Source organism: Colobus angolensis, unplaced genomic scaffold (assembly GCF_000951035.1).
Source record: "Colobus angolensis palliatus isolate OR3802 unplaced genomic scaffold, Cang.pa_1.0 Scaffold31, whole genome shotgun sequence".
Lineage (NCBI taxonomy): Eukaryota > Metazoa > Chordata > Mammalia > Primates > Cercopithecidae > Colobus > Colobus angolensis.
This window is the reverse complement of record NW_012116377.1, coordinates 11,938,195-11,961,876: the sequence shown is the minus strand read 5'-3', so window position 1 is coordinate 11,961,876 and position 23,682 is coordinate 11,938,195. Positions and strand designations below refer to the sequence as shown.

The window sequence follows — 23,682 nt, the reverse complement described above, 5'->3', positions numbered from 1 at the left end:
GCCTCCCAGGTTCACGCCATTCTCCTGCCTCAGCCTCCCGAGTAGCTGGGACTATAGGCACCCGCCACCACTCCCGGACTAATTTTTTGTATTTTTAGTAGAGACAGGGTTTCACCGTGTTAGTCAGGATGGTCTCGATCTCCTGACCTCGTGATCTGCCTGCCTCGGCTTCCCAAAGTGCTGGGATTACAGGCGTGAGCCACCGTCCCCAGCCTAGCGTATGTTTCAAAGTGAAATTTAAATACTAACAGGGCAAGATATCACTAGGATGGGACAAGTTTAGAAAGTTTAGAACAAGGGATAAAGCAAGTAGAGAAAAGCAGCGCCTCATGAAGCCTCCGCACTAGGTAACAGCAGCAACTGATAGTGAGCGCTTTCTAGGAGCCATGCACTATTCTAAATACTCTATATCTATGAAACTATTTAATCCTCAGAATTACCAGGTGAGATAAGACTGTTATTACCTTGTTTATTTGTTTATTGGTTTATTTATTGATTGACTGAGACAAGGTCTCACTCTGTTGCCCAGGCTGAAGTGCAGTGGCTCAATCACAATTCACTGTAGCCTTGACCTCCCAGGCTCAAGCGATCCTTCTATCTCAGCCTCCCAAGTGGCTGGGACTACAGGCACAAGATACCACATGCATGGCTAATTTTTTGACTTTCTACAGAGACATGGTTTCACTATCTTGCCCAGGCTAGGCTCAAACTCCTGGGCTCAAGTGACCCTCCCGTCTTGGCCTCCCAAAGTGCTGGGATTACAGGCAGCAGCCACTGTGCCCGGCCCATTACCTTCTTTTATACATGAAAAAACTTAGGCATTGAGAGGTTAAGTATCTTGTCTAAAGATTCACAGAACCAGGATTCAAACCCTGATTTCTGATGTCAAAGCCCACATTCTATACCACCAATCTAAACTGCCTGCCTCCTCTATGAATGAGTTAAAGCCACCCTTTCTTCCACTACACATCACATTTGGCAAATATTTAGAGTTTTGTATTGCCTAGAGAAAGAATACATTTTTCTTCATAAGATTACACTCTTACTTATCTCAAGAGGACCATGAAATAACCAAAGGACTCTACAGCTTTCTTTTCTGCTTGGGTAAAATAAGACACTTACTTATACAGATGCCCCAGAGGCCTACTCAGATCAACTTGGAGAAATCTTAAGAGGCTCAAAAAAGAGCTGGGACTGAAATTAGATAAGACCACTGACTCAAATATTTAATTCCTGTGTATACTCACATTGAAAGTACTGTCTCAGACATCCCAGTTACTCTATACAAGTACTTAAAAGCAGGAACCAGGCTGGGTACAGTGGCTCACTCCTGTAATCCCAGCACTTTGGGAGGCCGAGACGGGTGGATCACCTGAGGTCATGAGTTCGAGACCAGCCTGACCAACGTGACAAAACCCCATCTCTACTAAAAACACAAAAATTAGCTGGGTGTGGTGGTGTGTGCCTGTATTCCCACCTACTTGGGAGGTTGAGGCAGGAGAATCACTTGAACCTGGGAGGTGGAGGTTGCAGAGAGCCAAGATCGTGCCACCACACTCCAGCCTGGGCAACAAGAGTGACACTCTGTCTCAAAAAAAATAAAAAATAAATAAATAAATAAATAAAAATAAAAGCAGGAACTAATACTCATCTCTGTACCCAGGTAGTATCTATCTATGCTTTGGAAAAAGCATGTATTTTATAGGTGTAAAACTTTACTGAACCCCTTGATCAACACTTGAATTCTTAGCCATCATAAGAAATATTGCATATGAAAATGTTTTTACTTCAGAATTGGATATTGTTTATACTTAAGATTTCTCATCACCTGTAGCAGTGTGCGACTGTGATACAGGATAGATTCTTTCCATTCCAAGAAAAGGATTAAGACGCTTTTCCCGCTGAAGGGGAAAGACCACTTTGGTAATAGCATTAGTGATTCTTCTCCATTCTAATATCAAACCTGGTAAAGGATGTAATGCCTTTAATTTATTTAAAACATCCTGCCAAAAAAATATAATAAGGTAAGATTGAATTCTTGTCCAAATTCCATAGCAAGTTAGAATCTCTTTTCTGTAAATAATACAATCTCAAAATTAAATTTAAGAGTAATATCGACAACTCAAAACTATTACTTGGGGTTTTTTTTTAAACCACCATATTGATAAAACTATAACTACAGTTTATAAAATGCAAATGTGGTAATACTGAGCACTATCAATTTAAAACTACCTTTTTCAAAAAAAATCAATGAATTGTCAGTCTAACAAAGTAACTGCCTTCCCACACCCCACCAAAAGTTTATTTTATATCATCTGTTTTCTGTATGCATTTTCCTCCTTCACTCCTCACATGACTGGAAGTATCCCAGTTGTTTTGTGCTTGCCCGGATACTTATATGGTTTCCATATGAAGGTAATCAGGAGACATTTCTTTTTAAAACTTTGAATTTTTCATACTATAGACTTTCAGTGAACTATTAAGGAACAGAAACTTGTGAGTAAAAAGGCCAGTGAGATTAAATTAAAAAATGTGCTATAGCCTAGAGCTAAAGAAATTTCCTAGGAGCAGACAAATAATAGATAACAGTATAAGGACCACAATTCTACACAAGGGCAACTTGGATAGCTCTATGGCTATATTTTCTACCCTATTTTTCCCCCGAAACATCAGTAAAAAGTAAAATTAAGCCCTTTCTCTCTTCCATCCCACTAATGCATATAGTTTTCCATGGATTATGATTAACAATTTTACTTTGAAATTAGCAGATTAAATTCTTAAATCAGGGCCTGGCGCAGTGGCTCATGCCTGTAATACCAGCACACTGGGAGGCTGAGGCGGGAGGATCCCTTGAGGTCAGGAGCTCAAGACCAGCCTGGCCAACATGGTGAAACCCTGTCTCCACTAAAAATACAAAAATTAGCTGGGCATGGTGGTACAACTTTATAAACCTTTATACCATGTTAATGATAGGAAGGAAGGACACAACTGCTAACTTAGATTATGATTCAGATTTTCCATGCTGGAATATCTCCACAGAATTTGTGGGCCACTGGGAGGCTGAGGCGGGAGGATCCCTTGAGGTCAGGAGCTCAAGACCAGCCTGGCCAACATGGTGAAACCCTGTCTCCACTAAAAATACAAAAATTAGCTGGGCATGGTGGTACAACTTTATAAACCTTTATACCATGTTAATGATAGGAAGGAAGGACACAACTGCTAACTTAGATTATGATTCAGATTTTCCATGCTGGAATATCTCCACAGAATTTGTGGGCCACCAAACCACAAACCAATGTATTAATTTATATCTGGGTAAATTCAAATGGTAGGCTAAGATCTTGATTTCATCAGCATTCTTTCTAGACACCAAAATGTTAAAAGCAGTTTAGGTTCTGCCCTGCTCTGTGACCGCCCCAAAGAGCACCTTACTAGTGCTGAACTGTCTTCCCAGCCTTAGCTTGCGTCCATTGTCATTCCCTCTTCTGGTAGAACCCAGAGTTTTCTTGCTGCCTTGGTTTTTCATCTCTCCATTTGGGGGCAACTTCAATTCCAAAAATAAAACCTGCAAGAAATTAATGCCTCTTTAGTCAAGAATGAAACTTGCAAGGACTATCATTCAGAAAATATTTTAAGTTATTTTAGAAAACAATCTCTACAGTCCAACATGGATTGAAATAATGTTTCTCTGGATAATTTGGAATTACCACATTTAGTAAATGATAGCAATGAAAATTTATATGTCAGGTAGGCTATCCATATTCTAATTAGGCACTATCAGATTAATACTAACACAGGCCTTTTTTTTTTTCCTTCTTGAGACAGGATCTCACTGTCACCCAGGCCAGAGTGTAGTGGTGTGATCACAACTCACTGTAGCCTTGACTTGCTGGGCTCAAGTGATCCTCCCACCTCAGCTTCCCGAGTAGCTGGGGCCACAGGCGTGCACCACCATGTCCGGCTAATTTTTGTGTCTTTGGTAGAGACAGGATTTTGCCATGTTGCCCAGGGTGGTCTCAAACTCCTAAGCACAAGCAATCCACCCACCTCGGCCTCCCAAAGTGCTGGGATTATAGGCATGAGCCACCACACCCAGCCAGCTTTTAAGCAGTCAGGAACACAGGCATGTATATACGCTGTGCTGAGCAACTGGCAAACAAGTTATTAACATTGAGACTTATTGCTCTAAGAATTGTGAGCTCTCCTAAATGAAACTGTTCAATCAGTTAAGCCCCATAGATCAACATGGAAGCTTACATGGCTATTGTCTCGTTACAAAAATCAGAAAACACTAAGGTAGAAAGGGGTTTAAAAAGTCATCTAGTACCACCACCACAATGCTGGGCCCTGACAGTCACTAGGCACAAAAAGTTAGGAGAAGGTGGCCAATACAATGTGGCAATAATGAATGCTAGAGAGGGCTGGCAGCACCCACTGAAGACACCAGGACCACGCTGTGCGGAAGGTGGAAGATCCCATGTAACACTCATAAGCTCAGATTAGAGGGGATGAAACTGGGGCAATTCAGAACATTATCTACTATACCTAATCATTCACTTGTATATTTTGAGTGGGTTTTAATGAACCTTGGATTATTTTCCCAGTAATAATTCTAAAAATTGAAACTATTTGTATAAGTACATGAATTTTTCCCATGAGTTGGGCCAGGGGTGGAAGGGAAGATAATCCCTATGCTTCCCTAGAATAGTAATGATGACAGAAACAATGATCTGGTTCCAGTTTCAACTGGGGTCATAGGAATGAAAGGTACTGAGGCTTACTGCAGATGTCAGTAACTACTTAGCCCAAGAACTGTGTTACACAGATGTGAACATACGCATGTATACGGATTAGGGTTGCCACACATACCAAATAAAATTACAAAATGTCCAGTTAAATTTCAGTTGCATGGGGCATACTTATACTAAATTGTTATTCATTGTTTACCTGACATTCAAAATTTTTTATTGACAAATTATAGCTGTATACATTCATGGGGTACAAGATGATGTTTTGATGTAAGTATACAATGTGGTGTGATTAAATTAAGCTGATTAATATATTAATCACCACACTTAGACCTATCATTTTTTACAGTAAGACATTTGAAATTTACTCTCTTACTTTGAAATATATAATACATTATTATTGACTACAGCCACCCTTGTGTACAATAAATCTTAGAATCGATTCCTCCTGTTTATCTGAAACTTTGTACCCTTTGATAAACAATTCCCCGTTCCCCTATCTAAAACTTTATACCCTTTGATTAGCAACTCCCCATTTCCCCGCTCCCTACCCTCCAGCCTCTGGTAACAACTGTTCCACTTTCCACTTCGAGGAGTTCAACTTCATTGGATTCTACACATAGTGAGATCATCTGAAACATATAGTACTTATCTTTCTGTAACTGGCTTATTTCACTTAGCATAACGTCCTTCAGGTTCATCCATGTTTTCAAAAATGACAGGATGAAATACAAAATTGAAACTGGATGTGCCATATTTTATCAGGCAACCCTAGTACAGGTATCAAAGGGTACATGAATGGCAGTATAGGAGAAAAAGAATCAAGTAACTGGATAGGAAAAATAAAACACTATTAAAGTAACAATAAGGCGACAAACCCAAGAAGAGAGACCCATTATGAATAAAGACAATACAAAGATCTCAAGTTATATATGTAGAAGTTCTTTAGCTTAAAGCCTTTTTTTTTTTTTTTTTTTTGGTGAAGCTTTCAGAATTAACTGTGAAACTTCTCATACAAATTACCTTCCAGTTAACTGCCATTGTGACATGCAGGACTAAGAAGAAGCCAATAATATCAAAGGCCCTTTACTCTTAGTCCAGGATTTGCTTGAGGCCTGTAGCTTACATGCTTTCAGGCCCATCTGAATCACAAGGGCAGCAATTCCTGCCTTGCTCCAAACCTACTTGTGCTGAAACAGAGATTCTATATTTTCTATAAGTTCCCTATGTAATTTTATGTGCAGTCAGCTAGGTATTGGCTTGGGGACTTTAAAAGCGGATACCAAAAAGAAAAAAAAAGGCACCACTGAATTCAACACATGAATAAGAGAAATCAAGTTCCTCATTTTCTTTAAAATATGTTAATGAAGGAACAGAAAATCAAATACTGCTTGTTCTCACTTGTCAGTGGGAGCTAAATGATGAGAATTCATGAGCACAAAAATCCCTTTTTCATTTAATCTCAGAAAAATGTCCAGTTTCCTATTCTATAGAAAGATGTTAGGGCAAGCAAGGAAGGGGTAAGGGCTCATGAAATGACTAACTTTCTGGAGAAATAGCTATGCTGTCATGCAACCACCACTACCAATCATTTCTTCAACAAATACTTAGTGAGTCCCTCCTCTGTTCCAGGCAAATCTCCTTCTTGAGGAGCTTACATTCTAGAAGTCCTCTTTATTACCTTCCTTTATTTGTAAATTATATGCAGATATAATTTACACTTTATTTGTAAATTATATACAGATATAATTTACAAATTAGATGCTAGAATATCCCCAAAGCAATCTGGTTGACTGGCTGTTTCATTTTAGTGACCTTTGGTGTTCAGGTAAATACACACATACACACATACACACACACACACACACACACACACACACACACCACAATCATTTTAACTCTAAAAATTATTTATCTATATCCCTATCCCCGTGATACAACCTCAGCGATGTCATCTGAACTGGTGAAAGAAAAACTGTGGCCAGCTAGTTGATAGGCCTGGGTCTCAATTGCATCCAGCTTGGCTTGCATTATGTGTTTCTGACTTTCACATTCTGCAGTACTAAAGCCAATTCCATTTAGTTCGAGCAAGGCCAAGCAGTACTGAGAGGGCATTTCCACCTTACGGAAAACATCTGGAAGAAAAAAGAAAATTGAAATGTTAATTCATTGGCAAAGTGGCTAGATTAGCAGCCTTACTTAAACTATACAGAATTCATCTAGGAAAATCCAGAAATGCTACCAAGGTATCCTTCAGGAGCCAGTCTCCCAAGCAGCATCCTCAAGCCAACAATGAAAGGTGGAAAAGTACAGGCTAGTTTAGCACTTGACAACTATCCTTGTCTCTGCAGAGAGTAGAAGATTTGGCAATCTTGTGACTAGTCTGGATTACAAAAGACTATATTTCTCCAAAGATGTTTCTGCTTCTACTCTTAGCAGGAGCATAACAATCAACCTTACTCTGAAATCCAAAATGCTCCAAAATCTGAAACTTTCTGAGCACTGACATGATACCACAAGTAGGACAGTCCATACCTGACTTTATGTGACAGGGCACAGTCAAAATGCAGGTGTACAACACAAAGTTTATTCAGCATCTCTAAAGGAAAAAAGTCCCTCCTTGCCCCATTCAGCTTCAATATCTCTTTTCTGCCAGACAACCACAGACTGCCTACATGAGTGACTGAGACAGTGACACCTTTGCTTTCTGATGGTTCAGTGTACACAAATTTTATTTTGTGCACAAAATTATTAAACACATTGTATAAAATTATCTTTAGGCTATGTCTATAGGTATATATGAATTCTACATTTAGACTTGGGTCTCATCCCCAAGATATCTCATTATGTATATGCAAATATTCCAAAATCCAAAAAAATCTGAAATGTAAAAACACTTCTGGTCCCACATTTTGGATAAGGTAGACTTAACTTACATATTAAAGGCCCTAAGAGGACCTGAAGCAAAGACAACTATTTAATTTTATTTTAAGTGAAAGTCCCAAACTTATTTGACCATTAAATCCTTTTCTCATATAATACTTATTAACATCTTGAAAAGTAAGCATCCATGGAATGTACTATAGGAAATGCTGTCCTAAATCATTAAGAAAGAATCCCTAACACTTCAGCTTCCAGTATTGAATCACTAGGAATCTGAGCAACGCTGGCCCACCCTCCCCAGCTCCACACAAACACATTATTTGAGGCACTGCTGGTCTCAATTAGCATGAGAAATCTCCAGGGACACTGATAACCACCATGAAAAGCAAAGAAACAAATGAGAGTTACTGGCCTCTAACCACCTGCAGAAGGTACGAAGCTGTCAGAGTTTGGCTTTAGAAGCCTGGAACTAGTGGAGAAATTCATGTTACTTGAGAGTAGAGAAATAATGAACTTGGGTCAGAACAGGAACAATCAGAGAAGCACAAAGTAAGACTGGCAGGAAGCTAGACTGCATCCATAGCCATTAGGAAGGAGCAAGGTCGTTATGGGAATGGAGTGCCATAGCAAAAAAAGTTAAGGAGATACGGATCTTTGAAACAACAACAGGATGAGGACCTGAGTCTCAGACTCTCGTTCTGAAACAAAACTCTCAAAGGTTACTGTGGTCCTTGGATGCGGAGTAGCGTGGTACCCAGCAGAGGCAGGAGCAAAACCTTTCTAAGGGAAGATTTCCCCACATAAGTCCTGCAGGGATCCTTGATCATAATAAATCCTGTATGAACTCACAAAAAATATGAAAAATACAAGACAGCAAAGAAATGTGAATAGGACTTAGAAGAAACAACCAAGAACAAATTTAGATCCCCAAAATTGCAGATAAGGACTAGTTAGAATATTGCACAACTGTGAATGAACTATTTACAGAACAAAAAGTGACTAGAAACAAAGTAAAATAGTAGGAAAATAGAGAACAAGTGTGTATCAATAATCATAATAAGCAGAAATACATCAATGATCACAATAAATTGGCAAATTTGTAAAAAAAAAAAAAACAAAAAGGTAAGCCTGAAAAATAAATAAGCTATACTTTGTTTATAAGACATGTCTGAAGATAGGAACCTAGAAAGGTTAAAAGGGATAGAAAAAAGCTATATGAAGTAATATTAAGAGAAAGCTGATGTTGCCATATTCATATAAGAAAACAGACTAATAATAAAAATCATTATTTGTAATACAGATGGTCATAATACAATAATAGAAGGCTTAATTCACCAGGAAGACAACTCAATTTTAAACACATACACACCTAATAAAATCGCCTCAAAACAAAACTGATTGAATTACAGGGAAAATAAGACATAGAATATTTTTTAAAAACTTTGACTTAACAGACATATAAAATTGTGCATCCAGAATTAGAGTACACATTCTTTTGTGTGCACATAGAGCATTTACACAATAGTTCAGGTTTTAGATCATGAATCGTTCTCTAAAAATTTCAAGAATTAGTATTATATAACCATGTACTCTACCTACAACACAATTAAGTTTAAAGATAATAAAAATACAAAATAAAAGTTTCTAAATATTTAGGAATTAAAAATCATTCTTCTAAATAATTTTTGAGTGAAAAAATATACCAGAAATCTAAAAATATCTAGCATGATAAGAATATTATATATCAGGCCAGGAATAGTGGCTCACACCTGTAATCCCAGCACTTTGGGAGGCAAAGGCAGGAGGACTGCTTGAGGGCAAGAGTTGGAGACCAGTCTGGGCAACACAGCAAGACCCCCATCACTCCAGCCTGGGCGACAGAGCCAGACTCCGTCTCAAAAAAACAAACAAACAAACAAACAAAAAAAAGTTGTGTGTGTGTGTGTGTGTGTATACACATAAAAACTGTGGAATACAATAAAAGTAGTGCTTTGAGGAAAATTTATAGCCATATATATATACATTTTGTGTGATACAGATCCTCACTCTATTGCCCAGACTGGAGTGCAGTGGCAGAATCTCTGCTCACTGCAAACTCCACCTCCGGGGTTCAAATTATTCTCATGCCTCAGCCTCCCAAGTAGCTGGGATTACAGGTGCATGCAACCACATCCAGCTAATTTTTGTATTTTTAGTAGAGACAGGGTTTCACCATGTTGGCCAGCTGGTCTCAAACTCCTGGCCTCAAGTGATCCACCCGCCTGGGCCTCCCAGAGTGCTGGGATTACAGGCGTGAGCCACTGCACCCCACCACCTTATATTCTTAAGTTAGAAAAGAAAAAAAATAATTTGAGAAGTAATGTTTTAAGGTCAAAGAGGAATATTGAAAAAGGACTACAAAATAAAGTAAGAGGAAACAGATAATATAGATGTGGACAGAAATCAAGGAAACAGAAAACAAAATAGGAAGAATCAAAGACAAAAGTTGGTTCTTTGAAAAGACTAGAAAATTGGCAAAACTTCAAGTGACATTAAATAATATTATGAAAGAAAAAGAGGATATAACAAATAAACCAGAGATGTAAAAAAGAGAGACTTAGCAATAGCTGTATACCAATAAATTTGAAAATTTAGATGAAACATAAATTCCTTAAAAATATATAGGTTGGGAATGTCACAGCAGAGTAATAAAAAGAAAAAAAATTTGGAAAAAAATAGATATATATAGCTTACCAAATATACTCAAAAAGAAATAACTGAATAATCTTACAGTTATTAAGGAAATCAAAGTTGTAGTTAAAATATCTTTCTATATCAGATGAGAATACTTCCTGGCTAACAGAAAAATTTTTAAAATAAAACGTACCTATATCTCTTTCTACAAAGAAATAATTATATTCAAACTAAATCTGATAGTTGTCTACATTCTCTCCAAAAACTTCCCTTGTCTCAATGCACTTCAATTCTTGCATTCTATGAATAAGAAAGCATTAACAATGTATAAAAATGCATTTAATACCTCCTAACTACCCTTTTTTATTTTTGAGATGGGGTCTCACTATGTGGTCCAGGCTGGTCTCAAACTTCTGGGCTCCAGTGATCCTCACACCTTAGACTCCTGTGTAGCTGGGATTACAGGCAGGAGCCACTGAGCCAGGCTAGCCATACATTTTTGAAAGTGCAGAAAAAAAGGAGTTTTCAAAAGCACATTGAAATGGTGAAAGTTAAAAATTATAATAATCAGCTAACATAATAAGCACCTGCTCTATGACAAACACTGCCTATATTATATTCACTATCTTATTTAATCCTTAGAACAACTTTATAAGAACCAGACTTACAGTTTCAGTAGTTTGCCCAAAGTCCCTCAGCTCATAAGTGGATAGTCCAGATCCAAACCCTAGTCTGTATGAACTCATCCATCTATTTTCTAGTAACTATTGATCAGTCAATAAATTCAGTCATCTCCTCACAATGAAGCCAAATTTGTTCTACTTCACATCTCTACCATAAGCATCCGTTAAGCTCTCTGTAGTCAGGGTGCTCAATCTGGGCCAGCAGATAACAATGACAATAAATTCATGTTATTTGTTATGAGGGAAAAAAGAGACTCTCATGACTATCCTTTGCTGTGAAAAAACATCTGTTTGTTAACAGTTCCAAAAAGAAAAGAGTTAACTCTTTGAAATCCATTGAGGATGTCTTCTAAGTGTGAATAAAAATTATTTGATAAAGTTCAAATACAAAATTAGCAACAACTGCATAAATGCCATTTTGTAATTTTCTTCACACAAGGGCCAGAAGTCAGCAAATTACGGCCAAACTAACATTAGATGCATGTTTTTGTAAAGTGCTATTGGAAGACAGCCATTTGTTTTGGTCTTGTCTACAGTTGCTCTTTTGCTACAATGGCAGAGTATTCATGATAGAAATTGTTTGGTTCACAAAGCCAAAAATATTTACTCTCTGACCTTTTACAGAAAAAAAGCACTGGACAATCCAAAGGTAGGATTTACATAAATATGTAATTTACCCATTTTTGATAAAGAGTGGCTAAATCTCTGTCTCTTATCTATAACATAAAAATGCCAGAAACTTGGTTTTTACCTTGAAGGTTTTCCTTCTGCAACAGAGAGTTGAGCTGATTCATAGAGTTGAAGATGAGAATGGACTCCACAGATGCTCTGTATCGCCCAGAATGCTCACTGCCAGCATTTAGCCCCAGGCTTTGAATCCCTTGGCTGGTCTCCATCCCTTCTAGGAGTGGAAGCTCATGAGGAAGAAAACTGGTAACTATGCTATGAAGAGTTGGCTCCTGAGAATCTGGATCTAGTAACCAGCATGCCACCTGAATGGGATAGCAATGAGAATATTTTCCTGACTTTTTTCGAAGACACTTTTGTACCTCTAAATGAAAAGGGAAAAAAAGAAAGCTCATTTCTAACCTCACTCATTTTCATTTAATATTTATTCAGTGGTTTTCCCAGGAAAGGAGAAGGAAAGAATAATTGTAACAGGACTCATTTTTGGTAGCAATAACAGCAATGGCTTTCAAAGAAAGAAAAGTTTTAACTATTCCATTACTACAATGCTCAGGCTGATCCAGTTTAGCAGTAGGCTTGACCAACAAGTGTGTCTCAGCAAACTCAAACCATGCGTCTGAAAATGAAGATGGACTCCTCCACTAGGCTAATTTGGGCTAAGCTACTGTAATAAAGATGGGCCTGTGAGGTTTTAGGTATATTTGGTTCTTTCAACACCAAAAGAAGTGAGGTACCGGGCACGGTGGCTGCCGCCTGTAATCCCAGCACTTTGGGAGACTGAGGCGGGTTGATCACCTGAGGTCAGAAGTTCAAGACTAGCCTGGTCAACATGGTGAAACCCTGTCTCTACTAAACATACAAAAAATTAGCTGGGTGTGGTCGCGGGCACCTGTAATCCCAGCTACTCAGGAGGCTGAGGCAAGAGAATTGCTTGAACCTGGGAGGTGGAGGTTGTGGTGAGCTGAGATTGCACCAATGCACTCCAGCCTGGGCAGCAAGATCAAAACTTTGTCTCAAAAAAAAAAAAAAAGGAGTGAAGCATAAATGTTTTACCATTAAAAGTTTATATCCAGAGTTTCAGAAACCCTCTAGACTTTCCCCTCAGGATGGGGGGTTTGTCACCAGAAAACCATCCAATTATTCATTTGATTGCTATTTCCAACTTCCTCATTGGAGTAGGAGTCCTGTAGTTTCTAATACTAGATCAAGCAGATCATTAACTGGATTAGAATAAGGGAATCTAAGCCCTGTTCATAATTCTGACAATTACTTTACTATATGACTCAATTATTTCTTTTGTAGGTTAAGAATAAAGTTTTATAGGGGAATACTGAATGAAATAGTCTCATGTAAAGGTTAACAGGTTTTTTAACTGAATTATCATTATGAAGAGTGCATCAAACTTTGCTATTATAAAGGAAAGTTCTCAGGAGCCAGTAAGGGGATTTGCCTCTATGCTAAATGGCCACTAACTACAATCCTTTTTGACATCTTATTCACACTCTTTTCCAATTTTCTGCCTCCACCCTCATGAATATTTAAAACCTTCTGCTATCATATACCTAAATCTGTTCCCATTTCACTTCCAATTTACTATTAGACAGAATACTTAGGACTTATGACCCAAATTAAAAGTTTTTCAAAATCTCTGAGGAAAGACATAAACTTTAGGGCTCCAAATTTGTGACATCTCTGTTTTTATCTACACAGAGATATTTGGCGCATGATATTCTATTCTGGGTAGATGAGATTATTGAATAAAGAATTAACTAAAATACTTAAGCTGCATTATTGAAGCTAAGGAAATACCAAGTCATTTAAGAATTAACAATAAAAATGTGGTTTTAAGTATATAAAAATTAAATAAGACATAGAACCTTAGGATCTTCATAACTTTGCTCCAAGGAGATGCCACAAGAAAGAAGAAGAATTTTATAGCTCTGGATGAAGTCATAGATGACAACAAAACGTTCTTTATCAGATTCCTTTCGCAAGCAAGATTGAAGGTGCCATATCCTGTCTTTCAAAGTCAGGCTTGGATCTAGAGAAGGTGGAATCAAACTGGCACTAATTTCTTTAAAAAAAAAAAAAAAGGAAAAAACAGTTTTAAGGCAAAAATTACATGCTTTCATTTGAAGCAGTAATCTTTAGTAGAAAGACTGAAAAAGACTAGAAGCCTTAGGGTCTGGTTCCATGTGACGAGTAATTCAGCATCTTATCAAGGTCATATCAGCTATGTAGATGAAGTGCATCATAATCTAAAAATTATGGTTTGGGCTAGAAGATTTTTAATGCTCTACTTAATTAGGTGGGAGAAAATATTAAACATTAATACTTCTAAAAACAAAATTACATTTCCCAGAATGAGGAGTTAAAGACAGGAAAAGTATTTGGAAATAAATTTTAAAGAGAGATTTAGTATGAACAGATACTATTCTATCCAAAATAAAGAAAAAGCTAAAGTAACCACTCACCCCAACATATTTTCCTGCAAAACAACTGAAAATATTTCATGCTTACTAAGGAACAGACACTATACAGCATCCTTTAAAATGTTTCCTTATTAATTTTGCTCCTGTCCAAAACCAACCTATCAGCTGGGGTATCCAACAACCACAGTCAGATCACAGGGTATTTCCAGATTACATCCTTTCCATTCCAAAGACTTCTCCAAAGTTTATATGATTCGACTACTATAGACCTCTAGCTCAACGATCCCTCTAGATGAGTTTCAGACCCATTCAATGGGAGAACAGAAGACTGAAAATAGACTGCCATAGTTTAAGTCTTCAAAAGCAAACCCTGAAAATGGCAAGAGAGTTCCTGAGGCTTCACTGCCCCCTCAGAGGAAAAACCCATAGCATTAATAGCCTCACGTGACAGGCAGGGAGAAGTAAGGAAGTGCTTCTTAAAACATTAATTCTAGTTAATATATGCAATAACGTACATGCCAGCTGCTCTCCAAAAAATTACAATTTTTGCCGGGCACAGTGACTCACGCCAGCACTTTGGGAGGCCAAGGCGGGTGGATTACCTGAGGTAAGGAGTTCAAGACCAGCCTGACCAACATGGGAAAACCCTGTCTCTACTAAAAAAATACAAAATTAGCCAGCGTGGTGGCACATGCTTGTAATAGCAGCTACTTGGGAGGCTAAGGCAGGAGAATCACTTGAACCCAGGAGGTAAAGGTTGTACTGAGCCAAGATCAGGCCATTGTAATCCAGCCTGGGCAACAAGAATGACAATCTGTCTCAAAAAAAAAAAAGAAATTTAAACTCTAAAAATAAATCCTAGGTAAATATCAGGAAATTATTCTCAAAATATAAGATCACTACCCTAATGGATGTTACATTAATTACATAGTGACTTACTCAAATACTCATTACTTACCAGAATGCTTTTGTTCCTTCTGCAATGAAAAATAATAGGCATCCCTTCCACCCCAGCATACTGCCAGTCCAACCACCAAGATGTCATCACAACCTTTAATAGGAAATCCATCATCTCTACTAGGAATTTCCTGAGGTGAGTTAGCTAAGTAAAACAAAAGTGAAATAGTTAAAAATCTCTAAAAATAAAGATATTATATAAATTGTTAAAACAATTATAAAAAAAACCCTATCTTTGATAGGCAAAATTTCCAGATCTTAAAATACACATTTGGACAGTCATTTTAAGTATAAGTAAGATCTTTCCAGGCTTCTCATCAATTAAGATAACTGTCACTATGAAAAAGCAACCAAAGATTTGTTAAATCTATAGTGATTAAGTTCAAAAAAGAGAGGCTGCATTTCAAATTTTATAACTCAAACAAAAATACAGATCATTTGCATACTACAAATATTTTGCAGTGAATTCAGCAATTCTTGGCTAAGAAACTCCAGAAAAATAAAGACTGTTATTCCCTAGTGAAGTATAATTTTGTATCTAGAGTCAACATGTTTTCCTAAAATAATGTATCTCGAATTTTATAAAGGTCAAGAATCAATCTGTCTTATTGATAATTATATCCCTAGTATCGGCACATAAGAACTTAGTATATATTTATTAAATTTATGTGAACTTTTTTATCCCTCTAGCCTCTATTATATAGCCTGATACAGAAAATGTGCTCAATTTTGTTTGTTGCATCAAAAATGGAAAGTGCTATTCAACACTAAAAGTACATAAAAGTTGTGGTTAACACATCTGCTCCATGAATTGAAAATCAGACAAATACCCAAACCTTTATGAACAAATTAATTCATAAAATAGCGAGGTTTAATAAATCTAATCAAACACCCGATTTCCACAGCAGGTTGTCAAGCTGTCTACAACTGGTCCCCACAATCCAGAAGGCAGAGTTCATGCAATAAGACAGGAATATACATAGCCTTACTTGACCAAAAGGTTCAACTCTCTCAAAACCTGGAAGGGCTCCGCAAGGTTTTGGAAGCAACATTTCCGTATACAATTCATGACTATCAATGGAGGTCTAAATTCTACTCAAGATAAATCTTGGAAAATGTAGCTAATGTACACTGTGAAGAACAAAGTTCCTATTAGCAATGTACTTTTGTAATTACATAAGCAAACAAGGATATTACAATGTAATAGAAAATAATTTATGAGGCCAGGCGCGGTGGCTCACGCCTGTAATCCCAGCACTTTTGGGAGGCTGAGGCAGGTGGATCACGAGGTCAGGGGATTGAGACCATCCTGGCTAACACGGTGAAACCCCGTCTCTACTAAAATACAAAAAAAAATTAGCTGGGCGTGGTGGCGTGCGCCTGTAGTCCCAGCTACTCAGGAGGCTGAAAAAGGAGAATTGCTTGAACCTGAGAGGCAGAGGTTGCAGTGAGCTGAGATCACGCCACTGCACTCCAGCCTGGCCAACAGCAAGACTCTGTCTAAAAATAATAATAACAATAATTCATGAGGCCAGGTGCAGTGGCTCATGCCTGTAATCCCAGCACTTTGAAAGGCCAACACAGGCGGATCACTTGAGGTCCGGAGTTTGAGACCACACTGGACAACATGGTGAAACCCCATATCTACTAAAAATACAAAAATTAGCCAGGCACGGTGCACATGCCTATACTTCTAGCTACTTGGGAGGCTGAGGCAGAAGAATCACTTGAACTCAGAAGGTGGAGGGTGCAGTGAGCCAAGATCAAGATCATGCCCCTGCACTCCAGCCTGGGCAACTGAGCAAGACTCCATCTCAAAAAAAAAAGAAAGAAAGAAAAAGAAAAAAAAGAAAAGAATTCATGAGCACTGATGATTAATAAAAACCATTATGTCACAACATTAATATACCATAAAAGAACTGTCACATTCATATTCAAAATATATATTATCTTTATTTTTGTAAATTTTTATTCTAATATATATTACATGTTCCTTTTATACTGGAGGGCAACTACCATTAATTATCAATTTAGGTATGCTGAATAAATAAGGCTGTTCTATACATAAATCCACAGCAGAGATACATACTACAATTTGAACAGATTATATTTAATATCTAACATTGAGAAATCTCTTATCTCAGTCTACTAGTTTATCAACATGAAAAAATAAAATTAAAAAAGTTCTTACCTTGCTTAAACCTACCACCAATAGTGGCAGTTTTAGAAGATGTGAAACTTCTAATCTTTTCACAAGCCAGTGAGATGGAATATCGCTTTTTGCACCGCCACTCCTTAATGAATGTTTGAAAAAGATTTTGGTCACTTGCTACATCAATTATGGCCAAACTTTCTGAACTGCTTGAGGCTGGAGTTAACTGTAATCCATCCTGTGATAACTGAAGTGAAAAGCTTGTGTCACTAATAGGGTTGTTGTCTTTGAACCCATTTCTACTCTCTGGACTTAAATCGTGGTTTTTAATATCTGAAGGTGAGCCAAATAAATGACTTTCACCAGGTTGTAAAACATTATTAGTTTTCCAAAGGTTTACAGGTGTTTCAAGAATCCCTGGAAATGTCAGCTTACAAGCAGATGTTGGAATGGGTGTAGGAGGAATGAGACCATTATCATCAACTATATCGCTTTCTTTACGAGGTAAGGGGGATGAGGTTTCACCATGATTGGCATTGTTTTCTAGCATTTCAATCTTGCTTTTTACTTCACTATTAGAAGAAAATGAAATTCCCTGCACTTGGTTTGTCTCCAAGTTTGAAATAACTTCTTGTTCTTCATTTAAATCTGTATATTTTCCATTCAAACTAGACAAGTTTATAGTCACTGATTTTAGATTTTCATTTTCTAGAGGACTGGACACTTTATCTAAAATCCTTTGCAGTCCTGGACTTAGATCAAATGATGCCCCTGACCATATGAATGAATGATTTTGCCTGGTCCCAGTTAATTTTGATTTTTCAGCCCTTTTAGCTTGATCTCCTCCATCTTGATCACCTTGGTGGTGCTCATCAAGTACTGGATCATTTAGTTCTAATGCTCTAGGATATACTACAGTATGATGCTTCTCTTGGACAGGAAATATATCTGCATTGTCCAAAGCTTCAACCATCTGAACAGAATCCATTTCTGAAAATATAATAGATTCATCATTGGAAAAAGTCAACTGCTGGCAGGTATCTTGATTCTCATTTACATTTGATTTTTTAATTAGGTCTTCTTGTTGTAGACACGGAGAATCACTAAAACGGTGTGATGTTACCTCTGAAGGAAAGGGTTCTTTCGTTTGCACATCAGGTAATTGTTCTTTTACTAGATAGTCATCACTGAAACTATCAAAGAGTAAACTATCACTCATATTCAAACTTGTTTCAGGAACTGGAAGACATTCTCCTTCTATACCAGTGGGAGTTCTCTTTTGAGGAATCAGAGGTATAACTGGTTTCACAGTTTCTTGTGTTTGATAACCTTGAAGAAAACTATTTAATTGAGAATCAGTAACAGAAAGTTCATTCTTTTTAAAACAAAGACCATTTTCCTCCAATAGTATTGGAGAATGGAAAATTGGGCTTTCTGGAGTCAGGATATCAACCCCATGTGAATCAGTGCTTTGTTTCATAGTACCTACAGTCTTAAGGTCCAAATGATCTAGCTTAGTCGCTCCTAGAGGATGCTGCTTAGCAGGAAAAGGAATGTGACACTCCTTCTGAAAAGAGTTCATCAAGTTCTGTTGGACTATGCTCTTCTGCATTATCCCTGCTGCCAGGTTGGTATCCTTTGCTCCTAATTTGGTATTTTCAGTTGCCATCTGTTGCATTATTTTCTCTGACTGAGTATCCAGGTAGAAACTATCTTCAAAATCACAGTCAGAAACATGATTATTTTTAGTTTTGTTTGTGGTGTAAGTACCTGTTTTTTCTTGTAGTCTAGAAATATTTAGAAAATTCTCATGCTGGCCTCCTGATTTGCTAAATGCTCCAGTTGATGGAAGTACTTCACTGGATGTCACAGTTCTGCTTATATCATCTCCTAATGCCTGAAAATGACTTGGTTTATTTTCCTCTGTATTAAGCTTTATCCTTTCACAATTGAGAGTAACATTTGAATCTCTATTTATGTAACTACTGACTGCTTCACAGGGCATTTGTCTCTCTATTATATTTTTCTGTTTGGTAAAAGTGCTTGTCTGTTCATGAGATTGCTTTTGCGGGTACTGGTTAATTGCATGGGTGTCACAGTGTTTCACATAAACATTCTGGTTTTTTGAATCATTTTGTATCAGCACTTCATTTATTTTTTCTGCCTCAACAGCTACTCCTCTGCCCTTTTCACTAACCACACTAGTGGCCTGACAAGTCACATTTTTACTCTGAGATCCTGTGACAATATCTTCCACAAAATTGTCATTAGTTAGTGTTATGTTCCATGAACAACTTTGCTTTATTTGTAATGGGAATGATGTTTTGTTATCTTTTTCCTTACCACTCAAAGATACATTTTTATCAAATGGCCCTGAATTTCTAAATTCCGTATTCTTCTCATCTAAGGTAAATGGGTCTTCACAAAGACTAGGATTAGACAGAGTCTGTCCCTGTAAATGGATTCTACACGCTCCAGAGTCTTTCAGGGGGCTGCTGTCCCTAGATTGCTTCGGATGCTTTCTATGTTTCCAAGATCGAAAACTTTTGCTCATCTTTTCTGAATTGAAATTCAAAGGTGCCTTTTTTGTTTTCTCTGAAAAAGTCTTAACAACTTTCTTCTTGCTTGGTTTCCCCTCATTCTGAGAGGCTCCTGGCTTCTCTTTATTTATATCCAAAGAGGCCCGTTTTCTTGCTCTGAAAATGGAATGTCTCTGATGTTCTTGATTCCCATCCTGGAAATTACAATTAAAGGAACTTGTATGCTCTGTACTTTTATTTAAGTCTTGCACTATATTTGGTGAATGCTTAATATAAGAATCACTAAATATTGTGTTACTTTTGTTCTTTGATGTTAATTTTTTATAAGAACTCTTAGTTTGGGATATAAATGTGTGTTCCTTCACTTCTGACTCACTATGAGTCAATGAACATGTACTAGAATGTAACAGGGCACAAGGATTCCATTGCACTCCCATTTCAACTAAGTCCTGCTGCAGAATCATTCTGGCTTCTTCCACTATAAGGGCTGCTGCTTCCCTTTCAGTTAAACCTTTTCTGCCAGTCACCCAGATAGTTCGCATATTCCGACGTTCTTCAACTGCTTCTTCTTCCTCATCCACTGCCTTCCGGGCACTACACAAAGAGATGGGAAAAGACAGAAATGAATTCATTCATTCGTAAGGTAAATATTCATTAAACATTCAATCTGAACTGTTCTAGGAACTGGAAAAAGAGCAATGGAGGAGAGAGAGAAATAAATGTATCTGCTCTCATGGCACATTCTAGCTGGGGAATTCAGAAAATAAAGTTTTAAAATGCATTCTATATTATCTGGTGATAAGAGTTGTATACAAAAATGAGGCACTAGAAAGGGGTGGGTGGTTCTGTAGCTTTTAAATGGCATAATAAAGGAAGGCTTCACTAAGACAGATTCTTTAAGTAGAAGCCTTTAAAAAAGTGAAAGCCATAAAACTTTCATTGAAAAACATCCAGCCAGGCGCGGTAGCTCACGCTTGTAATCCCAGCACTTTGGGAGACCGAGGAAGGCGAATCACTTGAGGCAAGGAGTTCGAGACCAGCCTGGCCAACATGGTGAAACCCTGTCTCTACTAAAAGTACAAAAAATCAGCCAGGCATGGTAGCAGGTACCTGTAATCCCAGCTGCTTGGGAGGCTGACGCATGAGAATCGCTCAAACCCAGGAGGCATTACAGTGAAACAAGATCACTCCACTGCACTCCAGCCAGGGCAACAGAGCAGGACCCTGTCTCATTTAAAAAAATTTTTAAAAGGCTATGTGCAGTGGCTCCTGCCTGTAATCCCAGCACTTTGGGAGGCAAAGATGGGTGGATCACCTGAGGTTAGGAGTTCAAGACCAGCCTGACCAATATGGTAAAACCCTGTTTCTACTAAAAATACAAAAATTGGCCAGGTGTGGTGGCATGGGCCTGTAGTCCCAGCTACTTGGGAGGCTAAGACAGAAGAACTGCTTGAACCCAGGAGGCGGAGGTTGCAGTGAGCCAAGATAGCACCACCGCGCTCCACCTTAGGTGACAGAGCCCGACTGTGTTTCAAAGACAAGAAAGAAAACAAATCCTCCTATACAATAGACAATATAAACTCTGGACAAAATATATGAAGGGACTAGAAAAGGAACAAAAAAGAAAGCAGAAACTGGAGGGGGGTTGAGACTTGCAAAACAGAAATGGCAGTGGGTGAATTTTCACTTTTTACCTGAAGGGAGGGCCCAGTCAATACCCTGTAGGTTGGCTAAAAGCTTTGATAAAAACCTGGAGTTCACTGATTGACAGAAGTCAGAAGAGAGTTAAGAGTAACTACATTAGTTGGAAATTGAAGGCAATATAGAACAGATAACTAGTGAAGAATAACTCCTAATTCTTCATATAAACTCTGCCCAAATCTCTGACTGACCTCTAAACTGTGCAAGTGTGAACAGATTCCAAGTGGCCAGTTAAAATAAACCAGGGGTCCTCAACCCCCGAGCTGCAGACTAGTAACAGTCCATGGCCTGTTAGGAACTGGGCCGCACAGCAAAAGGTGAATTACAGGCAAGGGAGCACTGCTGCCTGAGCTCCGCCTCCTGTCAGATCAGCTGCAGCAAACCTTATTGTGAACTGTACATGCAAGTAATCTAGGTTGTGTGCTCCTTATGAGAATCTAATTGTTTCATCTTAAAACCAAACCATCTCCATCACCCTCCTACCCCCACCTCCACCCCTGGTCTGTGGAAAAATTGTCTTCCATGGGGAAGAGATATGCAAGAGCAAAGAGGATAGTAAAATACTATACCCCATCCCTTCTCACATAGGCTAAGGTCTCAGAGCTGGGAGTCAGGTTTAAAATGAATGGGAGGGAAGAAACACTGAACTGGAAATAAGATTGATGCTTCCACCTAGAACAAATTGTTTAATACCTGAAAATAAAACTGGTTGTTAGTACCTCAGAGTAACTAAATACCTATAGAGTCTGCCTGAGATTTCATATAAGAGAGAGTTCAAAAAAACAGTGGTAGAAAAAATAATTAAGCTATTCCTTGATTTATATACTGAGTCTAGCCCATTCAATAAATTGGTTATGCAGACATACACACACACAAAAAAAAATCAAGGAATCTTCTCACAAATTGTATTGAGGGACACTAGCATTCCAAAAAACATTTCAGAGGAGTGTATTTTAAAATGCTCTTGTCTAACAAAAGTATAAGATGAGCCTGAGATATATAATGAAATCACATCAAAATTATCAAAATCCATCAAAGCAGATCAAAATCAAAATTCATCAAAGCAGAAAGCATTGATACCAAACTTTTGCTCAGTTTTTTTGAGACACGATCTTACTCTGTCACCCCGGCTGGAGTTCAGTGGCGCTATCAGTGCTTACTGCAGCCTCAACCTCCCGGGCTCAACCAACTCTCCAGCCTCACACCCCCAAGTAGCTGGGACTACAGGCACATGCCACCACACCCAGCTATTTTTTTTTTTTTTTTAATTTTAGTAGCGATGAGATCTTGCTATGTTGCCCAGGCTAGTCTTGAACTCCTAAGCTCAAGCAATCAGCCTCAGCCTCCCAAAGTACTGGGATTACAGGCGTGAGCCACTGTGCCCAGCCCCACTCAGACATTCTAGTAGGAATGTTTTTAAGTCATGTATTATTTTTAAAATATATAAAACAAAAAGTAATCTGCAAGGGGGAAAAAGCAGCCATATTTTCTTCCACTTACACCAAGTATATAATAAGATTATTTAACACAAAAATACTTTAATACATTATCTACTATTTTAAAATTAACAATTTTTTTTTTTAAATTTAATAAGCCCATGTAGGTAAAGGTATTCTCTTACCTTTTGAAAGGCACAGCATTTTTCAGAATCACCTCCACCTCCACAATATTTGCTCTAGCAAGGTCTGCCACAGTATGAAAGCCAGAATCATAGAGAACCCTGGCTCTCTGAGCATTTAGTAAGGACACCCGAACCAGGTCACACAGCTCCCTCTGGATGCCAAATGTAAGACGCTTCTGAAATTGGGAAAGTAGTAGTTCCATGTTGTGCCAGCCCAGACGGTTGGAAAACACTGTAATCATCCCTAGAACATTCATAGAATAAATGTTGAATTGAATTTTTTTTTACAGACGAATTCTCCATTTCTTTAGATGTATTTATATTTCCTTGTTTTTTCCCTGCAAAATTGTAAGATTTAACAAGGCCCAAGGTGTAAGTTAACAAGGGAACAGACATATACTAAGAGCCTTAACTAATTGGACAATAAATGTGCTAAGTTTTATGAGATGACATTAAATGTCATCTTATTTATTCTTAATCCTGAAGTTAACACAAGAAAACTGAGGCAGAGCACATAAACGCAAAACAAACAAGAAGCCCTCATCCTAATTCATTTCTCTCTCTCTCTCTTTCTTATAAAGGTGCTGGGCGCGGTGGCTCATGCC

General features: G+C 37.9%; 1 protein-coding gene across 1 annotated transcript in view; it reads right to left on the bottom strand.

The window, feature by feature from the left end:
* Nucleotides 1-23,682, bottom strand: part of POLQ (polymerase (DNA directed), theta) — a 149,520-nt gene that overhangs the window by 32,228 nt on the left and 93,610 nt on the right. The window contains exons 17-24 of the mRNA XM_011950860.1: nt 23,078-23,321; nt 17,255-20,349; nt 15,065-15,208; nt 13,552-13,748; nt 11,739-11,979; nt 6,690-6,883; nt 3,428-3,565; nt 1,829-2,003 (exon numbers count right to left, since the gene is read on the bottom strand). Coding sequence (XP_011806250.1) covers nt 1,829-2,003; nt 3,428-3,565; nt 6,690-6,883; nt 11,739-11,979; nt 13,552-13,748; nt 15,065-15,208; nt 17,255-20,349; nt 23,078-23,321 — 4,428 coding nt within the window. The remainder of the gene's footprint in view (nt 1-1,828; nt 2,004-3,427; nt 3,566-6,689; nt 6,884-11,738; nt 11,980-13,551; nt 13,749-15,064; nt 15,209-17,254; nt 20,350-23,077; nt 23,322-23,682) is intronic.